The sequence below is a fragment of the Eurytemora carolleeae genome, unplaced genomic scaffold, assembly GCF_000591075.1.
Source record: "Eurytemora carolleeae unplaced genomic scaffold, Eaff_2.0 scaffold1457, whole genome shotgun sequence".
In the NCBI taxonomy this organism is placed as follows: domain Eukaryota; kingdom Metazoa; phylum Arthropoda; class Copepoda; order Calanoida; family Temoridae; genus Eurytemora; species Eurytemora carolleeae.
Genome location: NW_019397355.1, coordinates 44108 through 64333, shown reverse-complemented (window position 1 = coordinate 64333; position 20226 = coordinate 44108). Strand labels below are relative to the sequence as shown.

The 20226-nt window shown below is 30.3% G+C and overlaps 2 protein-coding genes across 3 annotated transcripts; one reads left to right on the top strand and one right to left on the bottom strand.

The window, feature by feature from the left end:
- Nucleotides 1–1512: 1512 nt before the first annotated feature.
- LOC111713699 (prolyl 4-hydroxylase subunit alpha-1) lies at nucleotides 1513–9302 on the top strand. 2 transcript variants are annotated; one of them, XM_023488633.1, is made up of 12 exons: nucleotides 1513–2218; nucleotides 3509–3591; nucleotides 4049–4183; nucleotides 4616–4701; nucleotides 4968–5052; nucleotides 5151–5202; nucleotides 5264–5480; nucleotides 5556–5634; nucleotides 6221–6302; nucleotides 6465–6534; nucleotides 7291–7355; nucleotides 9118–9302. In XM_023488633.1, the coding sequence occupies exons 1-12, from the start codon at nucleotides 2028–2030 to the stop codon at nucleotides 9128–9130; spliced, it is 1158 nt and encodes a 385-aa protein (XP_023344401.1). In that variant the 5' UTR covers nucleotides 1513–2027; the 3' UTR covers nucleotides 9131–9302. The 2 variants fall into 2 exon arrangements, with proteins under 2 accessions (XP_023344401.1, XP_023344400.1); XM_023488632.1 differs by having other exon boundaries at nucleotides 7291–7377; nucleotides 9118–9192.
- Nucleotides 9303–9683: 381 nt separating this feature from the next.
- On the bottom strand, nucleotides 9684–19596 carry LOC111713698 (histone-lysine N-methyltransferase SMYD3). Its single transcript, XM_023488631.1, has 17 exons — nucleotides 19499–19596; nucleotides 19375–19448; nucleotides 18730–18791; nucleotides 18404–18447; nucleotides 17897–17945; nucleotides 16579–16655; nucleotides 15647–15705; nucleotides 15449–15544; nucleotides 14438–14538; nucleotides 13442–13523; nucleotides 12893–12954; nucleotides 12095–12190; nucleotides 11265–11347; nucleotides 10838–10878; nucleotides 10393–10437; nucleotides 9982–10018; nucleotides 9684–9859 (listed from the first exon to the last, which is right to left on the bottom strand). The coding sequence occupies exons 1-17, from the start codon at nucleotides 19556–19558 to the stop codon at nucleotides 9737–9739; spliced, it is 1191 nt and encodes a 396-aa protein (XP_023344399.1). The 5' UTR covers nucleotides 19559–19596; the 3' UTR covers nucleotides 9684–9736.
- Nucleotides 19597–20226: the final 630 nt, after the last annotated feature.

The window sequence follows — 20226 nt, the reverse complement described above, 5'->3', positions numbered from 1 at the left end:
GCATACATATTTTCATCACAAAGCTAATAACTTTTAAAATATAGAGTATTTTTACATCTTACATGGTATATTAAAACATATTATTTTACATCTTACATGGTATATTAAAACATATTATTTTACATCTTACATGGTATATTAAAACATATTATTTTACGATATTTTCATCTAAAAGTTTACAATATTTTTTTAAATGGCTTCATTGAAATGGAGTCAATAGACAAGTAAAAATTATTCTCATCTTATTTAAATGGTGGTTAGTGGTTGTATGAAAATTAGAGTTTAAGTTAACATTAAACAATGAAACAATAAAACAATGAAACCATGAAACCATTAAATTAAAAGGATTGTTTAAGAAACTCTTCTAATTTAATTCACTTGATTCTTTCATAAAAATTTTGTTTATTTAAAACATCATTAATTTTGCTTGTGTAATATATATGCTTAAGGGACTGTAAGCATAATTGTAAGGGACCGGCCCTCCGTGCAAACATAGCATTGCCCGATTAACAACTGTACTGTTTATTTGATCAAAAATGTGGAAGATAACGTCGTTTTTCTGATTGTAAAAGTGTTCCTTTCCGTCAATTTCTCCATTGTTTCTTAAGAGCAGGAATTGCGCGAGTCACTTTTACAAGTAAATTCAAAATGAAAATATACATCATCATGTTCATGTATCTAATGCATACTTTATCAGACAAAGCTTTTAAGAGCACCGTTGTACATATTAGCATTGCCATCTTTGTATGGATTATCACTTGAAATTACGCGTACAATCCCTTTAATTGACGCTTCATGTCGCTCTCTTTATAATTTTACTTTTAGCTTTTTGTTGCAAACCTTTCTAATTCGTGCAGATAAAACTAATTATAACTAAAAACTTGCTAATATTGGCGAATTTCCCAACAAAGTAATAAAATCCTGTGAGGACTTACTTTTAAATTTGAAACAGTCTCCCAATATATTTAAATAGGTTTTTTTGTTAAAAAAATGTATTGAATCGTGTGTACTTTCTTAAAAGTTTAACTTCTTGTAATTTGTATTGTTTTTATATGGGGATTTTGCAGTTAGATTCCGGATACATTTCTAAACATGAATCACTTGGTGGAATCTCAGGATATTTGTCTAAAATCAAGGATTAGTTCAACTATTTAAATCTAAAATTGTAAATAATATAAAATCTTTAAATCTATATGTAGATAAAAAGTGTGTAGATAGGATAGAAAACCCTGAGATATTCTAGAATCAAGCCATTTAAACTTTTCTTTTAAGTTCTTTCTTATAAAACACTGCTGTCAATAAGTATTAATGCTTCAAATATCGTGAAAAAGAAAAAATACTTCAAATAGGTTATAATTGTCATTTATAAATGGAGAGCTTTCAATTTACTTGTTACTAGCTAAAGGGCCCGGCGTTGCCCGTGGAAAAATTATATATCTATATGTTTATTATATTTCTGTTCATAATATATATTGTATACTTCATTTTTACCTGAGGTTAATGATACAGTTGTTGATCATTGGTTCTAGAATAAACTTTTAAGGTTAACTCTCAATGAGGAACTCTTAAAATCCAAAAGTTCTGAGTCAAAAATTATGAATTAAAGATCAAGAGTTAAGCTGGTTTTTAATAAACATATATAGTGAACTCTCAATGATGAACTTTTTTAATCCAAAACTTATAAACCGATAATTTTAAATCAAAAAGCAAGAGTAAATGGTTCTTTTATCAGAAGATTGATAATCTTTCAAACCAAACCAAACCAAAATCAAGAAAACTAAATTTTCCATTCCTGGCTCATATTTTAACTTTTTTGTTTGCTTGAGATCAAAACTTGTGAATTGTGAATTTCGGGATCAAGCAGTTACCTGTATCTTATGTTTAATCATACGGATTAGATTCATTCCTCTTGGATATCTCGTGGTTGGTTACCCTCCAGTGCTAACTAGAAGTAAGGGATCAAGCGTGGAGGATTAGCGCTATTTCAAAAGTTTAGACCACTGAACAAGTGATTGCGCTACATCATTATGATTTCAATATTAGCAATTTATCTATTTTGTGATTATGTTGGATCTTCATCTCAACTCTCACACATTTACTCAAGCATTCACGAGAGTAAAGAGATCTCAATAGAACATGGGATTATAGACGCTGATAATAATGCCACAGACCTTAACCATCCAGTGGTTCTATTCAAGCTTGTCAGTAAGTTGTACAGGTTTGTACAATGTACTTTTAATGCACTTTTTCGCTTTAAATCTGCAGTACAAAATACAAACTGTTTCGAAGGTACAGAGATAATCAGAAAACTCTGGAATAGGAAGTCGAGTTTCAGACTCAAGTTACGGCTTTATTGAACCTAATAAACTTGAAGCACAAAAAGTGTGCAGCGTGAACACACCCATTTCACGTAATAAGTGGTTTGACAACTTACTATCAAAGCTCTTCGCTTAATGCACTTCAGAGATGAGATTTTGAAAGCTTTAACCCAAGTAAAATCCGGTCTTTGCATCTGCTTGACCCAAGTTCATGCCAGGACCCGGGTTTTGGATGGCCTTGAGTTTAGTAAAAAGCAACCACCATCATGAGTTCTTCTCTCTTTAGGGCTCGGGTCTTCAGCAGCTGATTATATTTGTACATTTAAAATTATTTTTGGTGTCACATTTGATCAAAGGTATGAAATAAACATACTATAAAAATAATGTATTTACATAATGTTCGAATTTTCGAAATTTACATCTCCTTGTCACAGCTGATCTACCGGCAACCTGTCTGCTACAGAAAGAAAGCTTTCTAAGCAGTCTCTAATTGGTCGAATCAGAGCCAATCCTGACTTTGGTTCTATCTGAGTCCGAGTCCGGGTTTCACTCGAATTAAGCTTTTAAAATCTCAGCTCAATATTGCTTTAATGTCGTCTTCCTATTCTACAGTTTTCTGGTTATCACTGTATCTTATAGAACGCATATATATATGTCACATTTAAGTCACATATATCCAGATAGCTATGAAAAGCTACAACATTTTTTAAGAAGGGGCGACTTTGAGCTATCGTAACATCTTAATCTTTTGTACAGCTCAAGAAACGTACATTTTTGAACTGTGATAAACTTTATTTAATAGTTTTAGCTTAAAAAAAGTAATTGGCAAAATTCACATCGACTTTTGCTTGTAAGCTTGCGACCGAATTGTTGGCAATGAACTTTCGTAAAAAAGGAAATAAGTCTTTGTAACAACAATCTTTAAAACCTGATGATGTAAACCTTTGATCTTTCAAACTATAAGTTTGAAATATCTAGGGTGTAAGACATTGGGTTGCAAAGAAATAGAGACTCAATTACTTTGCATATTTCACACCAAGTTATACTAGTTTTTTTAGATATCCATATTTATTTTTACAAATAATGTATTTTATTTTTTTAATTAAATGATTCTGTTAAAGGATGAATATAGTATCAGGAGTTGATCTGCTAGGAGCAGGGATTATTAATCTATGATTAAACTGTTAAAGGATGAATGTGCTCTCAGGAGTTGATCTGCTAGGTGCAGCAGCAGGGATTATTAATCTGCTTAAAACTTACAATATTAGCAAAGGTGAACCTTACCTAACCTAACCTAACCTAACTTAACCAAACTATAATTTTCTAGTCCCTATATCTTTGCATTTAGATGATATAAACCTCCAATAAAAAATGCATAGTTTGAAATGTATAGTTTAAAGTATTAAAAGTCAACAACATGAGGGTACAAAATAAATCTAAAAAGTTATTATTTTCAATTGCGGTTTCTCTACAAAAGTGAATTCAGGGTACAGCAATGAAAAATGTAAAGATATGTTTATTATTATATTATTAAGCGGCATGTCTGATTCACAACAATACCCAAGACAATACAATTTTGTCTAATCTAGGATCTTCATTTGAATTTTCAAAACCTCTGCTTGACACAAAAAAATTCATAATTCTAGGAGCAGAAAAAAACTTTAAAGGGAACCGTTGCGAATCGGACATGACATCTCTGCATCTAAAATCACGTATAATGTCCCTTTAAGCTGAACTGGAGGAAGTAGGAGAACTGAAGGAAGATCACAAGTTTGATGACGAGGATGATCTTCTTCTTCTTCAAGTTCAACAACTATTAGAAGAACAAGATGGAGAAGATGTTGACAATAATTTTCCTTCTTTAGGAGTGTTTTTCAGCTTCTAATAATTTCTATATTTAAATATCTAAAAACTATGCTTATAGAGCGATTCACACCCTTTTCTAGAATCAATTTTTTGCTGTTAACTGTGGCTCTGAAAGCTGACATATTTCTTTGTAAATCGTATTTAGCGCATTTTTTTTTGTTAAAATTTGCGCATTTTCCAAAAAATTTTCTGGGCAAATTTTTACATCTTCCCCATCCATAAGCCTTCCCCCCTTCTTTGTTTTTGGTTTTTGACTTTTTGTTGTTGGCAACTTTTGAATTGACAAAACTTATTTTAACCTGCAGGTTAAATGAGTTAACTCATTATCTTCTTTCTCATTGGCCTAGAATGTGTATGTTTGATCAATGAAGCGCCAGTTCATGTTTACAATTGGTTTCATGACAAAAAAAAACTGATGAATATTTGTTCAGAGGATTCTTGTGGTGAACATTTAACCATATTTACTGGAGATCAATATTGCTATATCGAAAATGACATTAAAAACCTTTTCATCCAGGTAAAAAATTAATATTAAAACTTTTATTACAAAGATCAGTGGTTTTATCAGTACAATAAAGACGACTTTTTATTAATAATGCTTTGATCCCTAAAAGGCATTTTTCAAATTACAAGTATTAAGTTTCACGTTTCAAGTAAACGAAAAGAAGATGAATATCAACAACTTTTCTTTGTTTATATGTTTTTGTGTCTCGGCTGGAAATAGAAAGTCGTCTTCCTTGCATTGATATAAACGGCGACGACTGTAATTTTATTACTTTTAAGGTTGAAGTTTTAAGCTCAAATCCATCAATAAAACTTTATCATCAAGTGTATTCACAACATGAGGTCAACAATATTCTTTCTATAGGAAAGTTGATCTTCTAAAAAATGGTTTGGACAAAAAAAGACTTGTTATTAATTTAAAAATAAATTATCAAAGATGTTACTTCAAAATCAACACTTCAGTACGGAAAAGACCGCTGACCCACATGTATGAAATTTATGAAGAGTATTTAAGGTAAAGGCATCAACTTTAACAATTTACATTTTATTATAATCTTTTTTAACATTTATTTCAGAGATCTTCCGGTTAACAAGGTTTACCAATCTTTATTTTTCCATTCGAAGGAAATAAATCCACGAGAAGTTGATGATTTTATAAAAACGCGGCATTTTGGGCGGGAAGGCAAGATCGTCTTCCCTGAAAACTCTTCAGCTGATGTTGAGATGATTGAGCGGAAACTTGTTAAATTCAACATAATAACTCCAGAACAAAGAAACAAAGCAAATTTACAGGTTAAAATAAAAATTTTAAAAAATGATTATTAATTATCATAAATTCAAAAAAGTTTACCAAACAAATGTTTCTAGATTGGTACATATGGTATTGGGGGATATCTCACTCCTCATTTTGACACTTTTAGACAGCCTGGAGATCAGATTGACACAGGTAAAAAAAATGTAATGCAGGGAGAGTTACCCTTATAAAACATCAGTCTTTACAGACAACTTTTTTCTTTGTATTATTATTTAGAAAATTTTAAGAAAATGCAAAATAAATCTATATAATAACTCTCTTTGATCACATATATATATATATGTATGTTAGCTATAGCAGAGCAAACGGTTAGTCAGAATTGACTGAATTGGTTTGAAAAAATTTCATAATCTAAATTATTTTTTATATTTGTATCTGAATGTTTTTTCAAAATTCGATTTCTGTTAAAAATTCCAATGGCAACGCCGGGCACTTCAGCTAGTATATAATAATCTTGAAAATGATTTCTAGAGGTTTGAACTCTTGTATTGTGGATATCGAGATCAATGCTTAATCTTGGTATTTTGTTAACCTAAAGATAGATTAATTTAATCTTTATTCGATATCCAGTGGTAAGGTAATCGTTTATTCTGAAATAACTGAAAGAAAGAAATCAAGCATTGATCCTCAGATTAAAAGTGCCCGCAGTGGATATCAAGATCCAGCGTCCAACACAAAATGTTCTAAAAATGCTGGGTTTCTAAAATATGCCGCGTAGATGCTGGTTTTGAAGAATGGCGGGAAACTGTGATGGGATTCTTGAGCACTGTTCCTCACGGGGGAAAAACTGTTTTTCCCAGGTCACATAAATAAATATAGATTTTTTCAATACTTTCATCATACTTTACATTTGAATTAAACTTGAAATAACAAAAGGAAAAATATTTATAAAGAGAATATCTGTTTCTTATAAAATGAAGAGAATAAATAAAAAACTGGATGTAAAAGTCGAATTACTTCAGACTTGGCCTGCAGATAAAGCCAAGAGCTGGAGATGTCCTGGTTTGGACAAATATAGATCAACATAATCAGGTCAAACAGAACAAGAATCAAAATCCTTTCTACCCTTTATTTGAAAATTCTTTTGGATTGATTTTAGATTATACAAATCTCAAAATAAATAAATATTTGGATGACATTTTTTTGAAAATTATGAATAAAATGTTCAATTTACACTTTACAGCCTTTAAGGCTTTTTGTGTGGGTCGAAATAAAAACTTTACTATAAATTTTTCCAGATATTTATTCATTCTTTACCAAGGAGTATGAAATAGAAGGGAGATACAACTGACGCGACCCGCCCTACCATATCATTATACATGCTTTACAGACGGTACTTCATTTTTATAAGAAATATTCAGAATATGTTATTGTATATGCGGTAATTGTACATCAGCCAAATATTTCTTATACAATTGGAGTACCGTCTGCAAAACATGTTTAATCATATGGTAGAGTGGGCCACGTCTGACGTCAGTTGTATCTCCCTTCTATTCCATACTCCAATTTCAAATGTATGATTTCGTTAATCATATTCATAGTACAAACAAAAGTAAATTTTTGTATTTATTTTAATTCTAGTTAGTGCAGCCGTTCAATGCTTAGGTTGAATAATTTTATAAGTGAATTATGTATTGGAGCAGGTTTAGTCCGTTGAAAATATAATTGTTTAGAAATATTGGCAATTCCCCAATATAAACAGGAAATCATTTAGTTAAATTATTTACAACAGAAAACGAAGTAAAGTTTATTTTTCAAGATTATCATTGTTAATTTTTATATTTTTAGATTTACCTTAATTCACTTCATGCTGGCTGTCCTGTTGTATACGGAGAGAAATGGGTCTTTAACAAGTGGGTTTTACAATAAAATAATGTAAGAATAATTATGTAAAGAAGGGAATTATTATTATACAGTTAAACCCAAAATATTTAACATATCGAAAGAATTTATGAAATGTCGTCTTGACAATTTTTTAATGGGTTTTTATATTATTTTACGTAAATCAAAGTATTTGCGAAAATAAATAGAAAGCCATGAATATGCCGGAACAGTTTTAAAGAGCTGCCTATAATCATTTAATTAAAAAACTAAATATCTGCAACATTCCATTATCAGAAAGTGAAGAATACGACATTTGATACGTTCTTTCGATAAATTTAACATTTAGGGTTTAACTGTAGTTCAGATTTATTTTCGCACACAAATATAAATTAATATAATATGGCGTAGACTGTAGATATTTAAAAAAAAGTTTTTGAAATAAGTCAAATCAAAGAATTCTACGTATTCAATGATATATTCTCTAATCTCATAAACATAAGCATATGCTGTTTCAAAATAATCTAGTAAGCTTTTAAGATAATCAATAATTATCAGGAATATATATTCATTGCAATTAAACATGTTGATTCAGTAAAGCAGGAAATTTTAGAAAGAATTAAAATGTGAAGTATCTTAAGGCTTGATGCTTTTATTCTATTTGGAAATTTTTGTAAATTTTTTTTTTTTATTTTTACGAAAATATATGCTGTATTTTATTAAAAATTTAAAATACAATGTATAATGGAATTGAGTTTTAGCCACTAACTCTAATTTTCTAGTCCATATGGCGTAAACCTTTGATATTTCAAACTTAGATTACTTGATCAAACATATAAAATATCAAAGGTCTGCAACATAGAGTTGCCAAGATATAGAGATAAGAAAATTAGAATTTGTGGCAAAAATTCAATTCCTGTGGCAGTTGTAAGATGACTTAAAAACAGCTAGCTAAAGAAAATGTGTGAATAAAAAACCGGAAAACTCGGAAGTATTAAACAACTTTTTAGGAACAAGTTATATCTTTAGAAACAAGTTATATCTTTAGGAACAAGTTATAACTTTAGAAACAAGTTATATCTTTAGAAACAAGTTATAACTTTAGAAACAAGTTATAACTTTAGAAACAAGTTNACTTTTTAGGAACAAGTTATATCTTTAGAAACAAGTTATAACTTTAGGAACAAGTTATAACTTTAGAAACAAGTTACAACTTTACAAACAAGTTACAACTTTACAAACAAGTTACAACTGTAGAAACAAGTTACAACTTTACAAACAAGTTACAACTTTAGAAACAATTTATAACTTTAAAACCAAGTTATGACTCTAAAATCAAGTTATAACTTTAAAAACCAGTAATAACTTGAAAATTAAGTTATAAATTTAAAAACAAGTTAGAACTTTAAAAACAAGTTAGAACTTTAAAAACAAGTTAGAACTTTAAAAAGTCCCACGAGCATGAGAACGGCAATTGTGCAGTGTAAACAGGCCCATTTCACTTAATTAGTCATTTAATAAGTGTAGTAAACTATTTTCTTTTAAACAACATAAAATACATTTAAGTATTGTCCTAATGTCTCTCCTCTACCTACCATATAATCTAATCAAAAGTGAAATGAGACTCGTGGACATTTCTCTGTTGGATCATAAAACAAAATTACTTATAAAAATGAAAAAAAAATTATAAAACATTTGTAAAAAAATTGCTATATTATCTTCTTTCTATTTTATTGTTTTCTGGTTATCACTGTATATATTTTTGCAGCAAAATTATTTACAATTTTGTTTCAGGTCCGTTCTTTAATAGAGACTAGATACCCCTGATATCATATTTGTGAAATGAAAATATAAATTTTGTTCTCTTTATTTTTCTTCATTAGCCTTCATCCTGTATCTCCTACAGGGTTACACACAAAGAATGAGAATTTAATGACTACCGGAAATTATTAAAATTTGTTTGATTTTGTTATCTACAGGTTGTCCCACGAAACATGACAGTTGGTGAATAGTTTTGAAAGTCTTCTTCCATATACTGTATTAAATACTAAAGCCTTTTTGTAGTTCATTTTCTTAAAAAAAATCTTTTACTCAAATATTTTTTTTGTTAAAAAAAATTATAATTTAAGATGACTCCCATTCCCATACAATATTTTTTATCATTCTCATTGGTATCAAACAACTTGACAAATTATGGAAGAAGACATTTTAAACCATTCACCAACTGTCATGTTTTGTGGGACACCATGTATCAATACTGGCGTTGATAAAAGACTTAAACAGAAAGTAATTTCAACTTTTCAAGTGTCCTCCATTTAAAGAGGGGCATGTCAATTCAAGATGGTAAGGAAACACAGAGATAAAATTGTGAATTTTATTAAATGTTTTAGAATTTTTTCAGCGAAGACGACATTTATTCTTCTCTTTCTCTCGCGTTAGTTGCATGGTAGAGTTGAATTGTATTTAGAACTTGAAAGGATAGCTGAGTGTCAGAGTAAGCATGAACCTGGGCTTGTTCCAACAGTTTCATTCCTTTCTAAATTAATATTTATTGTACAAGCTAAAACATTTTAATGGTGAAACGAACTTGGTAAAAGCATTAAATGAGAACACAGCGTTTAAGCTGCATCATGCGTTATGGGTGTTTTATATTTGTACCTCCAGATTACCCAGCTCTTTATACAACAGGGCGAGCCTTCACAAACATTGTAAATCAAGGAAACTATAAAAGTTTTGGTTAGGATAGCGCTGAGTCACATCGGCTAAACTCGATATTCACAAGGTAAACTTCTTAAATTGCAGAAGTTATGTTTAATACCGGGTACTCGCGGAAATTCCATTATTAAGAAATAGTTTAAAGGAAATGCTAGCTGTGTAAGATGACTTAAATTAGATCTAAAAGGTTGGAGGGTAAACGACAAAGCGATTTAAACAGATTTTAAATTCAAAAGTTTGGACTTCTAGACTCTGGAGAAAGGATAATTTCAATTTTATTGGATTAAGAATTACAGTGTTTACGGTATCGGTCTGTTAATTCGTTTAGTAACTTTTTGCAAGATTTTAACAATCCTTAAAACAAGTTGAATACACGCTGATGAGCCTCGACAGAACCTTCTAGAAATCAGAGACTTAAATTTTATTCCTCTAATCAAACTTAATATTTTAGGGTTTCCATGCACAACAAACGTTTTATTCAATTTCAGGAAAGTTTTGCCAAATTTTGTTAAAAAATGTTTTGAATAATTTTATGTTAATTATCAAAAATATGCATAACTATTGCTGTACAATGTACAAGCGGTAAGTTTTTGCGGAAGGATGATCAAAATTTTCGTTGTATCTCGAATTGTAAATTTAAATTGTATTTTTCCGGAAAATATCTTTAAAAGTTTAACCTTTCGATAAAGAGAAATTTTTTGTTAAAAACCTTTATAGCACTTTGAACCAAATAAATATAGTGTTATAAATGGATATTATGACTTCTCGTCAATTGTCAGAAATAATTAAATAAGTCTCCCTGCAGACTGATAAAAGACTTTCTCCATACTCTGCTGCCATCTATAAACATTAAACAGAGACAATTGTTTTAAATATACATACTATATGTTGTTTAAAGAATTTTGACTAATGAGGATCATCATGAGACGTAAAACATTATGTTTAGTATAATTCTTTTTTAATAAAATGTTAAGTATAAAAACTGAAATATAAATATTTATAAATATACCCATGTAGATATATAAATATTATAGCATCAGTCACTTTCGTCAGATGAGAGTGCATGAGAGTCAAAGTTTAGCAAAGTGCAAGAAAATTAAATTTTAAAGTGAAACCTTTTAAATAACCTTCGAAAACAATACACGTCTGCATCAAAATAAATTTAGAAATTTAATAATTGTTTTCTTCGAGATTTTATTAAATAATATTATAAAAAATGGTCTCACCTGAAGATTATTTTGAAGTAAAGAATTATCTACTGCTAGTTCTAGACATCGAATATAGCTCTCACAATAGGGATATACAATACCTACGATAAATTCACATTATTTTTTGAACAATTTTTTAACTCTGGGGGAGGGAAACAGAATTGAAAAGACATCGTATTTTCTCTTAAAGAAAACTTTTTCTCCACTGAAAAGGCTGTAAGCGTAATTTTAATTGACAGTTAATGCAAAAATGGCATTGCCCAATATACAACGCGACGCTTCTTATAAAACCTCAATATGATATTTGATTCTGATAGAAATACACATATCACTTTAGCAGAGATTAAGGTTCTAATCTGATAATAAAAACATCATCATCTTCTGCAGCTACTACGTTACCTGTCATAAGTTCAATAGTTTGCTGTCGTACATGCATAGGAATACCTGTCATTAGTTCAATACATTGCTGTGGTCCATGCATAGGAATACCTGTCATTAGTTCAATACATTGCTGTGGTCCATCCATAGGAATACCTGTCATTAGTACAATACATTGCTGTGGTCCATCCATATGAATTACCTGTCATTAGTTCAATACATTGCTGTGTACTATCCATAGAAATACCTGTCATTAGTTCAATAGTTTGTTGTGGTCTATACATAGGAATTATTTATTTGTTTAATACATTGCTGTGGTCCATCCATAGGAATACCTGTCATTAGTTCAATACATTGCTGTGGTCCACCATAGGAATCACCTGTCATTAGTTCAATACATTGCTGTGGTCCATCCATAGGAATACCTGTCATTAGTTCAATACATTGCTGTGGTCCATCCATAGGAATACCTGTCATTAGTTCAATACATTGCTGTGGTCCATCCATAGGAATTATCTTAGCAGTGATCAGTTGTTCCACTGCAGTTAGGACTTCATGGTAGATTTCTAAGAAAAAAAAAACATTTATAACATGAGATACAGTCGTTAATGTAATGAACACGAATTTCCATTTCAATTTTGATTTGTACCAAGCTTTCATTTAGCATGGATACACATAAATATAGAAACAAAATAAAGCTGTCAATTAACAGCTTCTCTTTGTTTACTTGTAAACTTTTAATTAGTAATATAAAACTTCTTATTATTAATATAAACGCAGACCAATGTACTTAATTTTCTAAAATTGAAAGTTGGAATTAGCCATACAGTGGGTCCCATAATGTTTTGGAATTGAAAGACGACTTTTAAGCTCAAGTTATGATTTTAAGTAGTCCAATAAACATAAAACACAGCAATTGTACAGTGTACAACAACACCAAAGACACACTTACTTGCCTAAAATGTCGTCTTCATAATACATACAGTGATGCTCTAAAAAAGCCGGAATAATATGAATTGATTGAAAAATTCAAAGTCGCCTTTGACCCTTGGAAATAGTTTGCGGCATTCAACATAGATAACCTGTTTTAGCAATTTTATTGTATGACACAAAATCAAAAATTAGTCCTCGTCCCTGCCATTTTTTGCTTTCATAATTACCGGAGATATGAATGATTTTATTCAGAATGAGACATTTTCATAGTTTTGATTAATAAATTGAAATTTAAATCAAATTCTTAATTATGTTTCTGTCAGGAACATATATACCTATATTCTCTTTAGCAACTTCTTTATTACAGTATGTACATATCACACCGTACGTCTCATCTCTTATTTATAAAAACTTTACTTTGGTGATTTTAACGAGAAAATAAAATATGGAATTATTATTATTTTTGAATAGTTATTGATGTTTTACAGTGATAACCATAATACTCTGGAATAGGAAGTCGACTTCTAGACTCAAGTTATGACTTTAAATAGTTCAATATACATGAGGTACAGCAATTGTACATTGTAATGCAGACCCATTTCATTTAATAAGTGATCCAATAACTTACCAATAAAGGTATTCGCTTTGTACCAACATCAAATGTACTTCAGTATTGCTTTAATTTCGTCTTCCTATTCTACAGTTTTCTGATTATCAAGCTGTACATGAGTGCAGTACATTAATGAGGCTTCACAAAAATCTGAGCCCTTTGTTATTGTTTAAAGTTGTATGCTCTATAAGATAGAGATTGATCAAATAATTTTCTGCATGTACATTGTAAACTGAATAATTTCTGTTTTTTATGGTTTTTGAAAACAGTTTCCCTGGAACATTTGACCGGCCTCCCAGTGCAGCTTGGACATCGTAAACTCCACAGAAAATCACTTTCTTTTCCCCGAGCATTATCTACAAAATAGTCCATACACTGCAATGCATTTAAAAATCGTAATGCAATATGCAAAAAAGTATTTTTTTACAGAGTGCTACTTAGAATAGCTTAAAGAACACTTAATTTTTACATTGTACCACCTAGAACAGCTTGAAGAACACAATATGTTTATAATGTACTACTTAGAATAGTTTGAAGAACGTGATCTTTTTACAGTGTACTACATAGAATAGTTTGAAGTACACTATCTTTTTACGGTGTGTAACCTAGGATAGCTTGAACAACACTATATGTTTACAGTGCACCACCTAGGACACCTTGAAGAACTCTATATTTAACAGTATACTAACCATAAAAGCTTGAAAATCACAATATTTTACAGTGTACTACCTAGAACAGCTTGAAAACCATTATCTTTTTACAGTGTACAACCTAGGACAGCTTGAAGAACACTATATTTTTACAGTGTACTATATAGAACAGCTTGAAAAACAATATCTTTTTACAAAGTACTACCTAGAACAGCTTGAAAAACAATATCTTTTTACAAAGTACTACCTAGAACAGCTTGAAAAACAATATCTTTTTACAAAGTACTACCTAGAACAGCTTGAAAAACAATATCTTTTTACAAAGTACTACCTAGAACAGCTTGAAAAACAATATCTTTTTACAAAGTACTACCTAGAACAGCTTGAAAAATATTATCTTTTCACAGAACAGCTTCAAGAACACAGTGTACTACCAATAAAAGGTTGAAGAACACAGTGTACTACCTATAACAGTTTGAAGAACACAGTATACTACCTAGGACAGCTTGAAGAACACATTATACTACCTAGGACAGCTTGAAGAACGCAGTATACTACCTAGGACAGCTTGAAGAACGCAGTATACTACCTAGGACAGCTTGAAGAACGCAGTATACTACCTAGGACAGCTTGAAGAACGCTATCTTTTTGTCCAATTAACTCTGTATATTTAGGATTAAAATCTTCAACAGATTTCCAGCTGAGTTTCAGTCCCTGGCACCTGAAATCATATATAACAAGAAATCGAAAAATTATTGATAATAAAATTATTTCAAATTGTTAAAGGGACTGTTAGCGTAATTTCAAATGAACCTCTATGGAAAGATGGTAAACCCGAATTCATATAGAAACCACCATTGAAATAATCATTTTTTATTGTAAACCCAACCAGGGGCTCTCAACTTGTACATACTACATAGTACCGTACAGTTCATTGCTCCCAAGCGGAGAAATGAAGCTTAATAATCCAAGAATAAAGCCAAACAATATAAATCTAAGCCCAAGAGGATATTGCACCTTTAGTTTGCAGCCTGAGTATACAACAGGCTAGACCTGCAAGGGTATTGAATCCTTTCTTATCCGGTAGATATCAAGTCGGTACCATTTGAAGGGCAAAGCAAGGGGAGGATAGATGCTGGAGAAAGGGGCAAAACGGCATTTATATAGCCGATCGGCCATCTTATGCCCCAGAACTCGTCAGTATGCATGAAGCAACAGATAGGAGAAGATATATATTATATATATATTCATTCGCTACTATTGGCGTATGTCATGTTAAAGAAGAGTTAATCAGTCATTTGTACATCAGTTTGTAAACCTAAACCTGTAAATATAGTTTGTGTGTAACCATGATTAATTATTCCACTCAACCTGGGTCTTTTACTGTCAGTCCTTCTTATAATTATACACAATTCACATTTGATCTATCAAAGCTTTTATGGCCGGGTACCGTTGCTATCTTTCATGGTGGGTCATTTGAAATCACTCGTACAGTCCCTTTAAGTAAAAAGTATAATGGAATTGTTCGGGGGAGATGAAATAAAATTAAAGTACTGCAGATATTTTTGAACAATTTTAGAAGTAAAAAATAAAAATATAAGAAAAGGTTTTAAAAAGTTAAATGAAGTTACCTTAAACAAATGCAATGAAAATGATAATATTTGGATAATTTTTCTCTTCTTTTCTCAGTACTTTCACTTAGTCCGATGTAGGAGATAAAAATGTCGCTGTGACATAATATGATTTCAAATTGTTTAGAATTTTTATCTGATTTGAATTTGTTTTGAAATTATTTTATCAGATTGAAAAAAAATGAAAATCATATGAACCTCAGAGCAGCAGAATGTATGTTTACATTCACTCTAATTATAATCTGTTTCCCAGAAAACTTGAAAAATATAAATCAAAACTAAGAATTGTGTAGATTAAAAATCTTCAAAATAAATGAAGATTGAAGATATCATGTCACAATGTCTTGAAAAATTAAATTAAGAAAAGTTTTAAAAGTTTAGTTAATAAAACTTAAATACATCAAACATTTTTTAGTTAACGAAAAATGTAAAAATGTTTGTTATTCTTTAATGAATGTTGCTTCTAATCTGCTACTGCAAAAAGTATTTGACATTTTAGACGAAATAGTCTCACCTTATTTATCAAACACACTTCTGTGATTTGTTAGCATTTTTAATTATACTTCAGAGACAACTTGGCGATATTTTTTCTTTATTTCGGACATTCCTGGCTCATTGCAGCTTTGCATGTCCCATTTAGGTTTTGCAGTGAACGAAACATTTCGCGAAAAAATGCAAAAATTTTTGTTCGTATTTAGCTAATTTTTTCGCGAAAATTCGCAAAATGAATAAAGCGAATAAGGCGAAAACGAAGCGAAACTTTGCTATAAATTTTCGAGAAACGATTTTTCCTTTTCGCTGCAAACCGTAGCTCCAAATAGACCAGAGACCCAATAAAACATGGGAATTCAGTGACAAATTCGATATCATTATCACCTTTGTAATGAATTAGCATTACTCTGTATTCTGAAATTTTCTTGTTTTATTAAGTACAACCGTATGCAGTCAAAACATAAACAAACAAATTGTTAACATCGCAGACGCAAATCTTATGGATTACAGCTTTCTCAGTAGGTATCACTATACTAAATCAAAGAAATATTTAAAATGACGATATCGAATTCTTCACTGAATTCCCCTGTTTATTGGGACACCCTGTACAAAGGGGAACATAAACCTGTAATTCTTACCTCTGCTTCAGCATTGGGTACGCATGAATGATTAAGAAGTGAAGGAGCTAAATACAAACCCCAACCTGCCTTATCATCTTAACATAACGGCGAGGTGGTAGGCGATTATAATAATCTAAGGATGACGACTTTTTATTAAAAAAAAATTAAAAGTAAGTAATTATTTATGTAAGAATTATAACAATTATAACAAAAACATACAATATTAAATGTTTCAGGAGAAAATATTTTAAAACCTCCAAAAATAGAGGCTGTGGGAATATTTCCCCCCAATTCTAAAAGAAATATAAAAAAGAAAAGGAAAGGAAAGGAAAAAGAAAGTTATACATTTCTTGTTTACATTATATTTAATATAAACTGGTGATGGATTGTTAGTATTTTTCGACGCTGAAATAACATTTTTTATAAATAATTAATAATGAATGTCAAGCTTTTAACGCATGGAATAACGATACACAAAAAATGGAAACAAAAAGAAGTTGTCAATTAGAAAAGCCTCTCTTTATTTATTTGTAAACTTGTAATTCGAAAAAAGCCTGTAAACCATTAAAACTAAAATAATAGTCGTCTTTATTACATTGATATAATTGCCTACAACCGAATCAAAATAAATTTCTAATTTGAGATGTAAATTCTAAATTATTGGAGATGGGAACTCGTTTATTGTGGATATCGATATCAAGGCCGAAATCAAGGGGTCAAGCAGATTCTCCGTATAATTGAAAAATGCCCGAAAAGGAACTCAAGATCAAGCAATCGAGATTATGGTATTCAACACAACGCTCCCAGCACCGGTCAAATTTCAACTGAAAGCAGGGTGCAGTGTGTTAAAAAAAATAATGAGCCCAAAAATTGCTATTGGAGGGATGAAGAAAAAATTGGTAATTCATCGAACGGATGAAGAAAAATTGGGCAATTTATCGGAGGAAACAAGAAAAATTTGGCAATTTATCAAAGGGATTTAGAAATACTTGGCAATTTATCGAAGTAATTAAGAAATATTTGACCATTTATCGAAGAAATGAAGAAAACTTTGGCAATTTTTCGAATAAATAAAGAACAATTTGGCAATTTATCTGAGGAATTAAGAAAAATTTGGCAATTTATTGGAGGGAGTAAGAAATTTTTGGCAATTTATCGGAGGAATTAAGAAAAATTTGGCAATTTATCGGAGGGAGTAAGAAAACATGTTGAAGAAAAGATGAAAAGAATGATTATGAATTCTACTAATAATGTCTTAATGTCTAACCAACTGTTATAGTTATAGAAAGAGAAATGTTTAAAATTTTTAGATTTTCTTTAAAACTTATTTTTTTACCTTCTTCATCATTAATTTCAAAACTGTTTATTACAAGGCGGCCATACACCTAACCAACACAAATTTTAATTTTTTTGATAAAATGGTAAAAAAGGAAAAAAACTCGATTATGTTAATGTCATTTTAAAAAAAGTATGTTAATTTAAAATTCATTCTTAGTTTATCCGTTTTGCCTCAGTTACATAGAGTTAACAATAATTTATTATTTTTTTTGTAATGTTGAATTCAAACGTAAGTAAACAAAACAAGATATAAGATATACCGTTGCTTCTGAAAATTGTTGGACCCCATTTTGAAATCTTGTACTGTGAGAACCAGAAAACTGTGGAATAGGAAGACGACATTAAAGCAATAATTACGTGTATTTGAGATTGTTATACCGCAACTAAGTCTCATTGTTCAAGAGACTATTTAAACCATAACTTGAGTCTAAAAGTCTTCTTCCCATTCCAGTTGCCTGGTTCTCACTGTATTGTGTGCAGAATAAAATTAAATTAAAAATTAATCCTCTAGAAAATATTCCCAGGACTGTGTAGACTCAGGAATCAAATCTAAAAAGATTATTTTATAGAAAAAAAAGAGATTGGAACTTCTGAATATTAAAGGTCTAAACTCAATACTTTTGAATTGAAGCAATTAAGTGCTTAATCCGCGAAACAAGGAACTCAGTTATTTTTCTCTCTTTGTGCTTTTTATTATTCAGACCATTAGAGATGTAAGAAATGAACTCATCCAATCCATGCACCGGACCACTAAAGATATGAGTGCTTTTTCAGGAGATTAACGATACAAAATTTCTGACCTCAGGTCTGATTAGAAAAATAATAACTAACCTTTCAGGATATTAAAGAGATTGAACAGACCCTTATCCTCTCGTGACAGCTTATCCGAATGGCTTAAATAAACATATTTTTTTCTTTAATATAATTTTCCTCAAATTTTTAGAAATAATATTTTTAGATCAAAAATATCAAATTGATAAAGTGGCAATAATCCATTCATGTCACTTCAAAACTACAAAAAAATGAAGTGTTGTTCTAAAAAAATCGGAATAATATTAATTGATTGAAGACTTGAAAGTCGTCTTTGACCTTAGGAATAGTTTGCTGCATTTCTTATTTACAACCTAAATTTAGAAGTATTTTAATAGTCCTACTCGTCCTACACCTGCACTTTGCCAAAATGTGGTCTATAATTTTTTCCTTTAAAAAACATCAGAGATATTATAAATTTCGTTCAAATATCTATTTCAAAATAAAACTATGAAAATGTCTAATTCTGAACGAAATCATTCATATCTCCGATAATTTTGAAAGTAAAAAAATGGCAGACCTTTTTTTTGAATTGTTCCATAAAAAATATATTGCAAAAGAAAAGGTTACAATGCCGCAAACTATTTCTAAGAACAAAGACGACTTTCAAGTCTTCAATCAATTAATATTATCCAGGTTTATACAGAATAGCACTGTATTAACAACCTGAGAAGATGTTTAAATTTTCTGGGTTTTTCAAGAACCCCTGAATTCTCCTCTGCCTCCCAACCATTTTCAATCTAAAATTAAATTTTAAAAGGTTTTGACAAAAAGAAAAAATATTGTTTACCTCCAGTTTTAGTAGAAGCTTTACCATAAATCTTGTCTGATCTGACAAGAAAAACTCCATTATTTATTTATTTAAGAAAACTTTATGTTTCTTGAATTTAGGGGAAACAATTTATTCCTGATATTAGATTTTAAATGTATATAATTCACATTGAATAGTTTTTTATCCGTTTTTTTACCTTCAGTGACACACAGGGATAACTAGAAAACTCTGGAATAGGAAGATACAAAATTTAAGCAATAATATATTATCTAAATTTTATATAGTTATGAAGCAAATAGTTTTACCAGCAGTTTGAAAATCAACTCATTAAATGAATTGTGTCTGTGTACACTGCACAATTCTTGTTTTTATATTGATTCTACTATTGGTTGATTGTACTATTGATTGATTGTACTATTGATTTATTGTACTATTGATTGATTGTACTATTGATTTATTGTACTATTGATTGATTGTACTATTGATTGATTGTACTATTTAAAATCATAAATTGTGCCAAGAGTCATCTTCCTATTCCACAGTTTCATGGGTCTCACTGTATACTGCTTTTATTGTAATATGTTGACTTTGACTGAATACATTGGTCTGAGCCCGCGATTTAAAAGCTTCGGCTCGAGTCTTAATTCCTTAAACGCAGCTTTAAGACCCAATCTTAGACCCAACTCTGACGACAGCTTGTGTCACGTGATTGACAGCTGCGAGATCTTAGGCTCGACTTAAGGAGT

What these genes read in the sequence shown, in the direction of transcription:
- LOC111713699 (XM_023488632.1), top strand. Translation starts at nt 2,028, where the DNA reads ATGATTTCAATATTAGCAATTTATCTATTTTGTGATTATGTTGGATCT. An exon ending in TGGAGATCAGATTGACACAG is followed by an intron (nt 5,635 to 6,220) that starts GTAAAAAAAATG and finishes TATGCCGCGTAG; the next exon opens with ATGCTGGTTTTGAAGAATGG. An exon ending in ATATAGATCAACATAATCAG is followed by an intron (nt 6,535 to 7,290) that starts GTCAAACAGAAC and finishes TTATATTTTTAG; the next exon opens with ATTTACCTTAATTCACTTCA.
- LOC111713698 (XM_023488631.1), bottom strand. Translation starts at nt 19,558, where the DNA reads ATGGAGTTTTTCTTGTCAGATCAGACAAGATTTATGGTAAAGCTTCTA. An exon ending in TACCCAATGCTGAAGCAGAG is followed by an intron (nt 15,706 to 16,578) that starts GTAAGAATTACA and finishes ATATTTTTCAAG; the next exon opens with TTTTCTGGGAAACAGATTAT. An exon ending in AAGAGCTGGGTAATCTGGAG is followed by an intron (nt 9,860 to 9,981) that starts GTACAAATATAA and finishes ATATTAATTTAG; the next exon opens with AAAGGAATGAAACTGTTGGA.